The sequence below is a fragment of the Columba livia genome, chromosome 1 (assembly GCF_036013475.1).
Source record: "Columba livia isolate bColLiv1 breed racing homer chromosome 1, bColLiv1.pat.W.v2, whole genome shotgun sequence".
Classification (NCBI taxonomy): Eukaryota; Metazoa; Chordata; class Aves; order Columbiformes; family Columbidae; genus Columba; species Columba livia.
The window spans coordinates 164,217,482-164,234,247 of NC_088602.1; the positions used below are offsets into that span (position 1 = coordinate 164,217,482).

At 36.8% G+C, this 16,766-nt stretch overlaps 1 protein-coding gene across 8 annotated transcripts in view; it reads right to left on the reverse strand.

Moving 5' to 3' along the window:
* The window catches only part of POC1B (POC1 centriolar protein B), a 55,382-nt gene that overhangs the window by 22,880 nt on the left and 15,736 nt on the right, over positions 1–16,766 (reverse strand). For 4 of the 8 annotated variants that reach the window (XM_065042373.1, XM_065042366.1, XM_005508309.4 and 1 more), the window contains 2 exons: positions 13,787–13,939; positions 6,713–6,799 (listed from right to left, as the gene is read on the reverse strand). In XM_065042373.1, coding sequence (XP_064898445.1) covers positions 6,713–6,799; positions 13,787–13,939 — 240 coding nt within the window. Of the gene's footprint in view, positions 1–6,712; positions 6,800–7,761; positions 7,841–13,786; positions 13,940–16,766 lie in introns of all 8 variants that reach the window. The other 4 variants (XM_065042386.1, XM_065042377.1, XR_010468266.1 and 1 more) reach the window with 3 other exon arrangements.

Consider the following 16,766-nt stretch of genomic DNA (forward strand, 5'->3'; position numbering starts at 1 on the left):
GCCATTTGGGTCATATTCTTCTTTTATTACAAATGTTGAGTTCACCTTCATGTTATTTGATGCTAGTGGTATCAAAGCGTATTGCTTTCATGATTAAGCACACAAATCTTTTTAAACATGCCTGCACTTTTAAAGAGGCTCAAAATGCAAGTTTAGAAATTCACTGTTCAATGTGCCAAATGCTTCAATCCCCTTTTGGCACTTGCGACAGAAGATGAGCTGCTTTGTTTGTACACACCACACTTTCGGAAGGCCCCAAGCTGGGCATCAGAACAGTCCATCTCTGCGGCCTCATGGTTGTTCCAGGTGGATGAGGTGCAGCCTTTGGGAGGAATGGGAGACTTTCCTTCCCTAAGAGCAGCTGAACCTGTTTAGCTGCAGAGCTGTGGGGAGAAGGCAGCTCATCCTCTTCCCCCAGTCCCACACACTGTACCTGCGTAGCATGTAAAGAGTAGAAAGGTCTGTCTGGAGTGTCCTGTAAGCCAAGATGACACTAAAAATTGCTTGTCTAAAAACAAGATTGGACAGAGAAAGATTAATTTGCAAAGACACTAGAGTGGAGTTTACAAATTTTTATTTTACCACACTGAACACTTTGAGCTCCTCTATTTATATTAATAGAATTTATTCTATGTTTTTATAAGATCTAGCATAAGAGATTCAGAGCCTGTTTGAGAGCTCTTGCTATGCTCATCGACAGAAAAGGTGTAAACAGTTTTATGCCAAAACTTTGGAGGAAGACTATTCCCTATTTCGTTTGGAGTTCAGATCACAGAGTTGGCAGTTTATTCAAATATGCATTTGCTGGTTATCAGAAGAATAGCAGCACATGAAAAAAAAATCTACAGCTACTCAGGGAGTGGCCTTTCTTATTTCTGTCTCTGGGAGCAAGGAAGGTAAGGAAATGGGAAAGGCTGGGAACTGTCAATTTTTATCAAAGCCCTTCTACTGGTGGGACCACTCCTAAATGCAGAATTCAGTTTAATTGGCAACTGAGTTTTGGACAAGAAACACAAACAGGACAATTTTATCTTTTTCTTAGAGGACAATGATTCCAGTCTTCCTTTCAAAGGGATAGCACGAGAACGTTCCTTCAGTGGAGAAAAATGTATTAATATCACGCAATGATCAGAGTTTAAAGTGAAGGGCTGAATGTCTGAGGCCTCAAGGAAGTCTGATATCCACGAACCACAGAAAACTGTTGTGCTTTTGGCTGAACTATAACAAAAAACAAGGGCAACTACTGTGCACAGTGAGGTGCCATATAAGTTTTGCTCTACTGGCTGTTCACTTCTGAACTGGACTTGGGCCCCAGAGCAAATGATCTATGTATAAAATTCCTCTTCTTTCCTTTCTTCCCTTTCCCCTCCCCTTAACCTCACTGAAGATAGTTGATATTTATTTCCATGTAAGACTGGAGACGAAAAGATGCAAATCAGAATAAATTTGAAGTTGTATGTTAAGGAAAATATGCAGTGTTTTTAGCTTTTAAGATAAAATTTCTTTTGTCATCTTCTTCTACAGCAATCTGGAGTTGTGCTAAGCCATGCAAGGAAGAGACATTATTCCAAGGTCTTTTCAAATGAAATTCCTGTGACGAAGAACAGTTGTTTAAGCCTTCAGATGTACACAGATGGAATAACTAGATGCAAATTCTGGATTCATAATTGCTGTCTTTGCAAAATATATCGGTTGTTTTCTGGGTTGGGGATTTTTTTTTGTTATACTCAAAATAAAGGCAGAAAAAAAAAAGTCAAAGACATCTAAACCCTGACATACATAGTGCAGAAGCAACATGTATAGGATAAATTGAGAGTACAGATACTTAAATTTTTTGCATCACAACACCTACTACAAATGCAGTTTATACGCTGACTTACTCAGAGGGATAGAAGTTGCACGTACTTTTATTTGCTTTCACTTTTTACAAGTGTGGGGGGTGGAATTTATTTGGTCACTTTATTTTAAAACATAGGATGTTTCTTTTGCCTCAAAGAGGATCAATTCTTATCTTTCCCTTTCCAATAATTAACTTAGTCTTAACTTCGTAGAAATCGTACTGTAAATGAACAATAAACTTGTCTTGTTTTCACTGTTAACTAGCACTGGAAAAGAACAGCAAACATCTCCCAGCCAGTGCAGACATTCTGACTTCCAGATTACAGTACATTGCTTTGCTTCTTCCAAATCCTGTTTACATGAGCAAGGTCATGGGATGGAACATTAGAGAGCCTGTACAGCGATTTCCTGCTGCTATCAGTAAAAACTACCAAGACATCATCAACTTTCTCTTGTTCCCAACATCTTATCAGGGACCAGAGATTACTGATGTATTGCCTTACAGACTTAAAAAACTCAACCTCCCTAAAAACTGTAAGTAAAATCAGAGGATGAAACAAGAGGAAATAGTCCCAAAGGAAAACAAGATTTCCAGTTTCTCCTTTTCAAGAGCCCAAAAAACAAAGGCAACATTAAGCAGCTTGATGCTCTGAGAAGGGGTGGGAGAGAGACAGTAATGTATTTGGGGTCTTCAATGAGATAGAAAGGAGAAACAGCCACTCCACCCCCAAACCCTGACCCCAATTCAGTGAACATTTCCAGAGTGTAAAAGGCTAGAACACGCCTCACTTTTAATAACTGCAACATATGAAGGCTCTTACCATTGTAGAAGTCAGGGCATTACACAAATACCAGTTAGTTAAGCATATATAGCTTGTGTTCATACTGGTTTCAGTAACACACAGGAGAACTGAATAAATGAATCATCAAATTCAAAGCTATTTTTCTGACAGTAATAATACACAGACAGGAATTCTTAAAGTTTTTGTAATTATAGTTCAAAAGAAAGCAGCTCCATACTGAAGATTACACTGAAGTTTTTCCACTGACACAATGATCATATTCCCTTCACTAAGTTTACAACGGAAGTTGCATCAGTGTGAATCTTTGATGAAACCAGGTTTTTCTCTATGTTCAAAAAGAACTGGCTTTACAGCTTTAAGACAGAACACACGCTGAAAAGATAAATTATTAAACTCTCTGAATTCTAAACATGCTAAGTGTTTTCTAGCAAAATCCCTATGAGAACTTCCATATCTCCATATCTTGGCTTAGTCTTTGAAGCAAGAAAAAATGCCTACTTATGTAGGTTTTAAAAATTTAATTACTTTTATTAAGTGTGGAAGTTATGGATTGTTGGCTTTGATGAAGCAACAAATTAAAATTCCTTGAAAAGAAGAGGAGGAGTGGAAGGAAAAGAAAATACCAGTATTTCCTCATATAGATACAGCTCAAAATAAAAATGAATTGCTAAGAAAATATCTAAAAATATATTTTGAATTCCCAATAAAGAATCAACAGTGTTAAATTTTCAAACATTTCTTTTTCAAACCTCCTCCAGGCAGACTGTTGTCAAGAATAGATACAAAGTGATACATCGCTGAACCTTAATTATCTGGAGTTTTGTGTCCTGTTCCAGGCTCCTCAATACAAGAGAGACATTGACATCCTGGAGCAAGTCCAGCAGAGGGTGAGCAAGATGGTGAGGGGGCTAGAACACATGATATACTAGAAGAGGCAGAGAAACAGATTTGTTCAGCCTTAAAATGGAAGGATACAGGGAGATCTTGCTGTCATCTCAAGTATCTAGTGAGTGGACAGAGAGAAGATAGAGCCAGACACTTATTAGGGGACCACTGTGATAGGACTAGAGGCAACACACATGGTAGAACATAGGAAATTCTAGCTATATTTTATATAAAAAGAAAAATTCACCAGTTAAACACCAGAGCAAGCTGCCCAGAAAGGTGGTAGAATCTGCACCCTTACACATATTAACAAATGAAGTGGAGCTGATCCAAGTGGGCCTTGCTTTACAGGGAAGATTAGATGAAATTACTCCAGACATCTCTCCCTACCTATACTGCTCTATCATTTTTATTAACAACGCTTTACAGAAGAAAAGGAATACCTTTTTGCACTGCCACAAAGCATATTATGTTCCAATAGCTGAAGAAAAGATTCTCAGAGAGAATCTTTCTCCTACTTTCTGGAGTAGCTTAAGATCTATGGGAGTTCTCCCGCTTATCATTAGGAATTTTGATAGCCTTTCAACAAAACATTATGAGGTTTTGTATAGACTTCCAATCTCCCTGAAGATCTTCCAGGGGTGGGGGGGGTGGCGCTTCAGGGAACTCATCACTGATCCTACAAAGGCTTCAAAGTCGTTACTTACACCAGTCTTTAAACACTTGAGATGGTGATCCAAGACAGGCTGTGCCACTCTTCTTCAGTGGAAAAAAAAAAAATCAAAGCACATATGTTGATTAGCTACTTCCAGAGGCCCAGGGACTTGACAAAGTGATTTGTAAATAACCCTTAGGGCCTTGTTGTGTTACATGCATGACAGATAAAGACGCTGAACAAGAAACCTAAAAGATATGTAAACGCAGAGTGCATTTTTCTCTCCACACATATCAGAAGGGCAGAACTGTTTAAGCTAGAGAAAGACACTTCAAAAAGAAGAAATAGGTATAGACAGGACATTTGTAAATTAAACTGGCAATCTGATGAAAGATTTGTAGTCATTTGAATAGCATTCTTCCAGTAGAAGTAGGACCAAAAAGCCATAAGCAGCTTTAAGATGGGTCCTGACAAGTTTGCAGGGAAAGAAAAAGAAAAAATAGTACAGTGATATTGTCTTTGATAACTGTTAGAATAAGAGAACCTGGGGGGAGGTAGAATCAAGAGGAAATCCAACAGTGAATGTGGAGTGGGAAGAAATCCAGCATCTTTCTCCCTTTAATTCTTATGAAGAACATATGAAGCCTCAATAGAAAAGGCCTCTATACATTAGGAAAATCAAGGCAGCTTCAGATGGAAAGGTTAAAGTCACGGAGATGCAGAACCTTTGGAAACATGACACAAAGAGGCTAGATGACCAGTCTGATTAAGAAACAAGTCCTAATTTCTCAAACAACAGAAGCTGCTAGTGGAGCAGACAGACACTAGACAGGATGATGACACTAAAAGATGAGCTAACATTAGAAAGTAGAGGGCATCAGACAGGTTGGCTAAGTTAGGGAAAGCATTACTTACTATGGGGAAGGAAGGATGCTAGTGGTAGAGAACACATGGAAATGGTTTCTGGATTTGTGTCAATAGTGGTGCGTTGGACAGGCAAGTTGTCTTTAAGGCTGTAGTCCAAGTAATGAGGATACAGAAAAAGTTACTAGGTGAAAAAAAGATGCAGATAGTGAATGCTGAGATACCAAAAGGTGAGAATCAATGGTGAACAGAAGATCAAGATAACAGAAAGAAAATGTGGTGATTACTGACACAGTCAAAAAGCACGAATCTTGAAGTGAAATTTTTGTAATGAAATGACTGTGAAAAGCCAGCCAGCCAGGACAATGTCTCTAGTGGGCCAACTTATTCCTACTATGAGTTCTAGGCATAAAGTTTTATAAACTTCTTTCATATTAAAAAAAAAATATAATTAAAATTATTGGCAGATTTATAGCTATGTAGCAAAGAATTACAGTGTAATAATAAATTTGAATTCTGTGATCAGTATTGAGAAAGTAATGAACACAGAAGATTTTAGTGGTATGTAGCCAATACATTATACCTACCATAATAAACTGTCAAGCCTACTAAAGAGATTCCTGTAAGCCTGCAAATTACTTTTGACAGAAATTAACTTAAAGAACTATATTTTCATGTTGAAAACACAACTGCTAAACCTTAAAAGATAATAAATTCTTATATCTTAAATATAAGTTATTAGATGATTATTTGCCTTGAAGCAAAAGTTTCTCTTAGACATGGACCACTGTACCATGATCTGCACTAAATGATCTCAAAGAATTTTATAAAATACCTTCACAACATACCTTTTTATAAAGCATTCATGACAAAATAGAACAGTAAAAACCATACCTGCTGCCTATTTATATGTATTAACCCTTCAGCCACACAAACTCTTGTTCTGGTAACTAAAATTGCCCAAGATACAATTTGTGCCTTCACAGGAACAGATTCAGAGCTAAAAGAGAAATTCTCATTTTAACCTAATTCAAGAACAGTACATCTTTTAGATTTCATACCAGGAGAGCATATTTCTCCTCCTACGAAACTACCGCTAAAACACTGCCTTCCTTTCCTCCCACATGCCATACCAATGTCATATGAAAAGCTAACACTAGAAGCATCTAATCATATGATTCTGTCTTAAAATGTGTTACTTTTTTTTTTTCCTCCTCCTAGAGAGCTATTAGATGCCTTAAAAGGAGAAAAAGTAAAACATCGCTTTTGGATTTTTATCAACAAGGCAACTATTCTTTAAGTTTCCCATTATTTGCAGATCAAGACAGAGTTACCAAAAGTGTTTGAGAATAAGCCACAAATTTTTAACAATAATATTTAGCTATATCAATAATTAACATGGGCTTATAATTAGAATGTCTGCTTAGGTATATAGGTTAAATTACTGAAACCTTTGCTATTACACCATCTTCTGGTTAGCCTTGGGAACTGCAAAAGAAAGCTTAAATTGAAAGTCAGGATATCGAGCTCTGTCCAGTTGTCAACTGTTAAAAAAAATATATATTTTATTCATAGAGACAGAAAAGAGCACATTTCCAATAACATGTTAGTTTAAGCTATATCCTGTCTTCCTGCCGCCACCCATCCCTCTCAGAAGGCAACTTACTGGAGTACTGAAAGATGAAGAGGAACTAATCTCGATGACAGGTGGGTCAAGTGTTTGTGTATTAGTCACATCAAAGGTAGGGTTGACCTGTTGAAAATTAATTATAATAATTATTATTTCAGCACCAATGGAGAAAGAGAAATAAGACTGAAATAAAAAGATCGTTTGATACATTAAGGCATCACTCTTCAATAAGGATTGGAAACAGGCTTTAAAATTTGTAAAAATAAAGATAGAACATTACCCCCAACCATGTAAAATGCAATCATAATTCTGAAAAATAATCCAGATACACATTTATTACAGAGATATAATTTATACTTCATAAACATCCATCACCCAAAACTAACTCAGGGATTCCAACCACAAGAGGTACAAGTATTAAGAAGTTCAGTTTTATGGCAAGTCAATAAAAATGAAGTTACAAATAGTACATTCATTTCAAACTAGTAGGACAGCTAACTCAAAACCTCCCCAAAGCTGAAACCATGTAATTAACTGTGACCAATATTGATGAACAGTAGAAAGTATTCAAACTTCCCAACTCTAACTGCCACCTGCAGGTGCTTTATGAAGTTTTTGCATATGTTCCTGCTAAGTTACAGTGCCTCCTACACTTAAATTATAGTCTGTACTATATTAAAATGTAGTACTTAAAGCAGTGAACAACCTCAGGCAGTCAAATCAACACTGGTACCGTAGCACAGAGTGGAAATAGGGTAAAGCTAGAGTTATATGGATTACCAAGCTACCACTGCTAGTGAAGTTTTAGTACTGGACTAAGTTAAATGTTTTCTGTAGCTACAAACAAAAAAATTATGGCAAGCTGTAGCTATCATGTGCTTGCAGCACCCATATTGTCTGCTCTAGCTTGCCTCTAGTTCACAAAAAAAAAATTGTTCCCACTTCAGCTAAAATAGGCTTAAAAACTATTCCACAGATCTTCAAACTTCTCCAAAACACAAGCTTCTAGCATGCACTTGTGTGTAACTACAGCATTCATGTTCCAACCACCCAGCTTCATGATACCAGGATTCAAAGAACCTTACACTTCAATGGCTGGCATGTTTGCAGCATACTATCGGCAGCTGAACCTGAAATCTTTTCCTGACATGCATCGTTTGTGTCCTGAAAAGGAGAGGACAATCAGAATAGTTTGGGTTGGAAGGGACCTTCAAAGGTCATCTAGTCCACCCCCCCTTGCAATAAGCAGGGACATCTTCAACTAGATCAGGTTGCCTACAGCCCCATCCAGCCCGGCCTGGAATGTCTGCAGGGATAGAGCATCTACCACCTCTCTGGGCAACCTGTGCCAGTGTTTCATCACCCTCAATATAAAAAAATTCTTCCTCATGTCTAGCCTGAATCTCCCCTCTTCTAGTTTAAAACCATTACCCCTTGTCCTATTGTAACAGACCTCTCAAAAAGTCTGTCCTCATCTTTCTTATATGCCTCCCTGCACCTACCAGACTAGACAGAACAGGGACAGCAGGTGCCTATCACCTATCAACAATGTAGAGAAGTTACTGCAGTATTATTACCAATAGCTCTTGGATCATCTTCTTTGAGATAATATCTCCTTGTTATACAAATCAGAGATATATTGTAGAATTAGTTAAATATTTTTCTTTATACAGGGCTGCTAAATAAATACATGGTATGATTAATTTCAGAAAATGTGCTCCTCATGGTGAAATGTCATATCCTGAAGCTGTAATGAAAGTCTCCTCTGCATATAGTCCTGCTTAAATCTTTACCAGAGATAAGGGGAATTTGAGGGGTATTGTAAACACTGACTAGGGGTGCAGGAACTGTTATAGGTCATATTAAAATATATATCTCTATATACAGATATGTAAAATCATGAAGCAACAAGTCAGAAATGCCTAAAAAAAAAAGAGAACACAAAATCATGAAAGCTTGTAGCTAAGCCCTTCTTATAAATATTTTTGTTTAATATTGCACTAAAAATTAATGAGGTAGTGAAATGAATCTAAGTGCAAAAGTTCCAAATGACTTGGCATTTCCTGGCAAGGTGATATAGCTAGCTCTCAATCTCACCAAATACATTTGGAAAAAACTTAGCTTTAAAAATGAAGAAAGAAAAACCAGAAGACTAAAAAGCAAGGTAGAGACAACTGTCATATATTACTGATTTTCCATAACACTCTAAGGCTTTCCTTTAACTATCTGGTGAACTGATATATATGTATTTTCATTATCTTCTTCCAGTATGATGATACAATAATCACATTTTAATCCATAACACAAAAAAATATATATTTGAAGGAAGGTTTCTACAGAACCTTTCATTTAAGAAATTAGAGATTTCTAAAGACTGAAGTGAAGCAAAATCAAAATATATTATTTGAAAAAAAGTGAGAGGCAGGAATCAGGATCACTGCTTAGGACAGAGAATTAGGGGAGCAACAAAAGCAGCAGGCCCAGTAATTACATGATTCTCAGCCATATGCTTTAAGTAAATGATTATGCCACTACAGATATCCGTCTGTTGATTTTAATAACGTATATCCAATCTCAACCCCCCATTCACTTTAATTCTATTAAACATTTATTTTTTATATAATACCAATGTCTTACGAAACACATTTATAAAAATTGAAGAGGAAGCTTTAAATGTCTCTCACAAAGTATTTCTAGGATGTAGCTAGCTGTGAAATAGTCTCTCCAAACACACCAAGAAGAAATTCAACTTTCAATTTGATTAAATACTCTTCTTTTTGCTAGACTGGAGCCCTGGAGCCAAGCAAGCTACATATTCTTATTTCTACTGCCACCTAGTGTACGTTTGGATTCCTTCATCTAAGAAAATACAACGAAAGTTACACTGAAAATTTTAAGATGAAACTAAATCAAGAGTAGCTTTTCGTGCTCAGGATATAAACTCTATACATTTTAATGTGTTAAAAACCTCACTGCTATGTTTTCAAATGAAATGTATTTCTATTTTCCATCCACTTCAATGGGGTCTCTAATACATAAAAGATTAATTATGTACAAACATGGGAAATTCAGAAATACAACTGTCACCAAGTGGAATACATTTGTTTTGGTATTACTTACTAAACATAATATTTCCAGATATCCTCAAATGAACCTTATCTCAGAGAAATTACTGGTATTTATCTCAGGTAAATACAGACATACTGCTAGACATCTCTATTTGAGATGGTCACTCAAAATTACCTCTATGGTCAATGGAAAAAAATAGATGCCTTCAGAGAACAAATAATTTACTTAGATTTCTAAATTTTCTAAATAACTGTAGTGATAAGCTTTAAACCTCTACTTACTTGAATATTCAAGAATCACATTGATCAGTGCAGTTGGAGAACAGTTGTAAAGATTTATAAGTCAAGAACATGAAATTCAACAGTTAACATTCAAGTTACTGCTGGTCTGAAGAAGAGGAAACACAAATAAGGAATTTCTTGTAAAAGTTAATTATGCTTCAGAAAGTAGGCAGGGAGAGAGAAAAAAAATAAGAGAAGGTATCTTAGATATTACTGGCTCTGTGTACATCTTTAAAGAGCGAGTAAGGAAAAGTTCTGAGAAGAGGTGAAAGTGCGCTCAAGCTCCATGTTTCAGCTGCTACCCTGAACATAAAATACCAGGTGAAACCTGCAATTCTTAATGCCCTTGTGGGAGCTTTTTCATTGAAAACTGCGATTGCAAGTGGGGATATGTGAAAACACTATAACTGTCTCTCTGAACCCAGCTAAATACATTCTAAGCCAAGCCAGCTCCATTTTGTGAGTACTGTTTTCACAGAACTAAGTTCTGGAATATCAGGGACCTTGTCACATGGAGGCAAGCAGGGATAGAGGAACAACAACTCTCCAAAAGCAGTAAAAAACTTGGAGAGGCATGAAACACTAGGAATTAGAAAAGCATGGATAGAATTACTTCCCTCTTGAGTTTTACCTGTACATCTGTTGAACTTTCTGTGTTCTATCACCTTGAATTTTGTCCTAAGGCAATCCATCTTCACTCCTGCTATAGAGGGGACTAAATTTAAGCAGCTCAGTATAACTCAGGGCAATGTATAACACATCTCAAGTGTATAGATGACATTGTAGTGGCTTGTAGGAAACCTTAAAAGGTCACCTACACTTTTAAATATCCAATATTTGAACTGTCTGCTGTGACTCTTGCACATGTTACCAAGTCTCTTACAAATACTGTTACTTCAATTTAGTCAAGATCAATCATCTTCTCCAGTTTCTCATGAAAAAAAAAACCTAACCAGAAATCAAGCAGTTCTGCATTTTGTCTGAGGTGCAGAACAGGTATTAGGAAAAACTGTGTCATTTTAAATGCTATGCAGTACTGGAACAGATCCCCTAGAGAGACTGGGGAGGCCTTGTCTGTCCTCAAGGGCCCCCTAACTAGACAAAACCATGGCTGACTTGATGTACCACTGGCAACAAGACCAGACCTCCAAAAGCTCCCTCTAACTGACACGTCTGCAATTCAAGTCCTCCTTTCCCTAGTATATTAGAAACACGATGAGCCACAGAAAAGTGAGGGTGATGTTGCAATGGAACTGCCTAGTACTAACATTCTCTCTATTGCCTGTTGCTAGAAAGAACTTGGGATGCTTAAGAAAAAAAAAGTATGTTTGTTTGAACTGAGAAGAGAGACAAAAATATTTTTTTTCATTTCTTCTCCAAACAACAGTATAGTACCATGGAGCTAGAAATGCTGTATTTTTCAGTTACAGGAGGAAATATTTAGGAAGACGCAACGCTGAAAAACTTGAACCATAGCGCTACCAAAGCATGTTACTGCTGGTGGAATTTTTCTAGAAAAATTATGTCTCCATCCAGATGGCGAGGTCCATTCTTCCTCAGCACAACAAAACAACATAATTGTTGCTGAGACAGACAAGAAGGGTAATAAAAAAGGAAAAGAGAAATAACATTTGATCACTTTAACACTGTCTAAACTATTATATTATTACATTAATTCTGAAAATAAGCTGGGATGATCCTAATCATTATTATTTACCTTGGAAATATAAAAATATAGTACATTACAGTAATATCAGTTTTGTTGAAACGATAAGCACTGTTCTGCCTCAAAGAATATAATATACCTCATGTTTATTTGAGACCAAGATATTCTACAGATAACGTGATGTTAATAGCAAACTAAACACAGTAACCTTATTCTTGAAATCCTGAAGTCAGGACAGAAAAGATACCATAGGAGTCCAAAACGTTACTATGACAAACATCAAAGTTATAAAAACCTTTTACTACTAGGGAGCAGCTAACCCAGAAGCCTATAAACTACAAATGTTACAGGCATGCAGAAATGCAAACATTACATTAAGTGAAATCTGTCAAAGCTACCTGATAAATAATTTCTTGACATTCAACCACCAAATTTCCTTTATGTGCCCTTATAGTGTTGGTAATGAGGTGCTTCCTAGACTTAATTTAACTTAAGCCTGAATTAATTAATGCTTTCCAGAGCTCCTCAATTACCTGGGACTGGGGGGGTAGGGCGAGCAGTGGGTAGGCAAAGAAGAAAAACCAAAAACAACTGGAAAATTGCTTTAGAGAATATTCATACCTTCACTAAGCATCTGAGCAGAAGTCTGGAAAAGCTGACCTGAAATGAAAGCAACTAAACCCTACAGCTATAAGCTCCTGTGTTCATTTAGCATGCGTTATAACTGGATGCCATTTGAATGGGTCTTAGAGCAAACTCTTGATGCAGCAAGAGTGGTTTAAATCTGCTGACAAATGCTGCGATTGAGTTTGTTCCAGCACTGACCACCTATACTGAAGGATGCTACCAGTTATTTTCATTCATTGACCTTACAGTGGATGTGATAGTCTGGCAGAGAATTTTGTTTATGAAGCTTCTCATACATGCAATTGTACTGCTCTTGTTCTGACCAAAATAAGCATCAGAAAGCTTCACATCCAACTTGACAACAGAACCAGACACACGAAAATATTAAGTGATGGATTCTATTAAGGCTCCCTTCCTCCACCAAAATATTTTCCATCTTTATACTAAAGTTGCATACACACACACAAAAAGCTTAATATCCTCAAATCTGAACGTTTTAAAAGTCTGCGCAGGAAACAAACGCCATAGCAGCAGTGTCTGCATTTTATATGAACAAAACCAGGCAATGTTGAATTTCTATGGGACTCTTATTAACCTATAACAGCAACTAAAAAGTTCCTAGATTTACATTAGATACAGCTCTTGGACACTAGAGGTACCTGGAGAACATCAAAAAAGAGATAAAAGTACGGGGAACCCCATGTAGAAGCTAGCCAGACCTACCAAGGACAGTCACTGGGGTTTCAGCATAAACGATGGTCTTGTCTAAGGCATAGTACTGTTTAACTTTATAGCATAGCTTTCAGACAACCTGACAAAAACAGAACTTTTCAAATACTGACAGAATATTTGACATTTCACTTCAGTTCCCTAATTCCAAGTACTTCCAAGGGTTGCTGGTAAAAGGTTTGACACCTAAGTAGCTGCAGAATGAAATTATCAGGAAGTCAGATGACACTGACCTACTGCTCTATAGTGCCACAAAATACACTACAAGCCTAGAAAGGTTTTCCAAACTTTTGGTTAGATATCAAGATCTTCTCACAATACCTAAAGGACTTGCAAAGAGGGACAAATAATCAAGTTATTACTTGCAGTAATAATGCCACCTTGTCCAGCTTATAATGATATATTTTGAGTAGCATCCTAAAGCTCACTGAAGATTCATATATCTTCTGCAAGTTTGCCATATTACTTCAGCAGAAACCAGACATAGCCTAGGTTTTGTTTAAATCAGGTGTGGAGTGCAGACTTACACAAGGAGCATTAAAAGAATTCACCAGGATAAATCTGACAGCATCATCGAGCCTAGTAACCTTAATGTGGATTCATAAGCAATTGTCACTTCCAAAATATTACACATAACAAAAAGTTCTCTAGTAAACACAGAACACATTCAACCATAAATGTTAGGCAGTATTTACAAAAACTTCTGGTTTCCTATGTTAGAGTACTTCCTGCACTCACCTCAACTGACTGAAGTTTTTCATCATGGAGATGAGGTGACCTTGGGTAAATATCAAGAAGATGAGGAGGATCATCAATATGTGTTCTTCTAATATGGTGTTTAAGAACTTCTTTATAATCAAGTGAATCAAAGTTGGTTTTCCATAGTAATACCTGTAAAGAAGCCATCATACCGACAACTACTTGAAACCTATTCAGTGCCCAAAACTTAACTATTCAGCAAAGTCTACTATTATACTAATAGATCACAACATCAGAATGAGCCTGCTGTCATCACTTAGTTTGATGTCTACTACAACGCAGGCATTTCCACAGAGTATCTTGTACTTCAAGACTAATGGGAATGGTTCAATCTACTAAAAAAAAAAAAAAGTAGATGTCTCAATAATCATAAAATAAAGCAAACTTCTGTCTCACTGCACTGTACTAAGCTATTTTTCTGCCATACCAAGGGGTCAAATACTAGCAAATTTCTGTTCCCTATAAAGGCTTGCCAGTCAAACAAAAAAGTTTGAGGTGACAAGAGAAATGACAGAGTACCACAGAACTCTGAAGCACCTGGTTCCAGTGCTTTAGCAACAGGAATCTATTTTCTGAACCTTCATCCAATGACATTCAAGTTTGACACAATATACAACAGTCACACCATGGCCAAATGCAGAAGGTAGTAGAATGCAGACGTAAGATAGTTGAAGGTTGTCCATCCCGCCTTATAGATAGACCAGGAAACCAAATCATAATGCACAATATTGATCTTATGTGACAAAATTATATATGTAAGTAATTTAATTAAGTTTACTACAAGTTTACATTATTTGAGTTTTTTGTTATTTTAAGTGCTAACGGAAAAATTAAAATAAAAAAGATGGCAGTTTCCAAAAGTCCACTGTTGATTTTTATAGCTGCTCCCTAAATTAGAAGAAAAAAAGAGGGGACCATGCTCTGACTTAAAATTACTCACCTGTCCAAGCAAAAGTATTTTTGACAAAAAAATATTTTTCAGAAATTAATAAACTATGCATAAGCAGCACAAATCACTTTTTTTTTTTTTTTCCACAGAATTTCAAGCCGACTAAATCGTATTTTTAATATATTCTTAAGTAGTTGCATTGTTACAAGTTCATTTCAGGTTTAACATCTTTCATGACTCTGTTGAGTGGAAGACCCTAAATATACACTGGGAGACACAGTGCACCCATAAAGATAGACCCAAACCAACTCAGACATTAGTAACAGTGAAAACTGGCATACATGGATCTCAGTACAAACTGTATAAACCTGCCTCAGAACCTGGCACTTGCAGGACAGTTAGGTGTTAGATTAGCTGATTCACAACAGCTCACTGTGCTATAAGAAGGAGGTCCTGTTTTCTCTCTCTCGCCTCTTCTCAGTTGTGTAGTTCCACTACCTCCATCCAGCATAAAGTTATTCACATTTTTTATGTGGCTTTTCTCCATTTTTTCAGGCTAATTTTCTACTGGTTTAGCAATTTGACCTGGCTCAAAACTTAGTGTACACAAGGGTATAGGCAGGAGGCAACAGAAGTAGGGCCTTTCATCAGTAGTGATCAATTGAGCTGCTCAAGTTCTAAGTACATTTTATATGGCTCTAAAGTGGAAGGCCATGCTGCTGCAGCTTCATCATTACACGTAATAAAATTAGTAAAACCAGCACAGAAACACCTGTGTATGCCTTGAATATCTCAACTGCAAACAGTGTAAAGGCAATTATGTACAACCCTAGAAAAATACTTATTCCATAAGGAAGTATTTCCCTTTATGTCAAGGCAATCCCCAGAAACAATGACTTGTCTGTTCTACATGGCAAGAACTGAACTAACAGCACAGGCTACTATCTTCCAAAGGCATAGGTATAACTTTGCTCTTTGACTTAAAAATAAGAGTAAAATGTCTTATGTCTTCCATGGAACCAGGTAAATGAAATAATCTGTCATGTGCACATACAGCCAAGAAGTGTGAGGAACACAAACTTCAGAACTACCTGTTCAGGGTTTTTTTGATTGAGGAAAGAAGCAAACAAGAAGAAACAAAAGAAGTATGCAGTGCTTGTTTCAAATACTTGGTATGTTTCTGAACAAAGCCATCAGCTGGCTCTGCATCAACCGGAGAGAAATTTGAAACTAAAAGCAGATATACTGGTTCTCCTTCTTTGATGGAAAAAAAACAGATTTTATCTGTTGTTTGAAAATGTATTGGTCTTGAAATAATACGCGTATAGAGCAAGTGATCTGTGATCACAACTCATGCTGAGGACAGACAGTATCTTTTAGATACTGCATGAGGGACAGAAGATGATCATTTAACGGCCAGTCTCTGTCCATCAGCTTGACATTGCCAATCTGACAGCAGAACTTTTCAAATGAACACACCCTAGAGTAAACCAACTTAATTTTATCACAATCCTCCTGGCAGACCTAGAAGGCAGCTGTGGACAGGATGGCAAACAAGGATGTTTGTGGAGTACATATGCGCATACAACAACAGAAAAAGTACACTGAAGAATAAAGTTACATTTACTGTAGATAAAGATATATACATAGGCAGTTACCACATCATGGTTAGTACTGCACATTTTAAAAACTGGAAATACAAAAGTGGAAGTAACAGCAAAATAATTAGCTCTCTCCCACCAGAACATTCACAAGAAAACGTGAAAAACTTCAGACATAAATGCGCCTTTATGTAAGGTAAATAAAACCAGGTTTCATTACTAGACCTACTAGGACTACTTTTTAAATTCAACATTTACCTAAAAAAGCACTTCCTGATGAAACTGGATACTCACTCATGCATTCAGCATGAAACCACTACACCAAACTGCTGAGAAACTAAATCATCTTAAAGATTTTGCACTATGATACCTACTTATTCCATGACCCCACGTGCCACCAGCCCTACAGCATAGAGGAGAAATGCAATGACCTGGCTGCACTGAACATGAATGTCATTCAGGGGGCCCC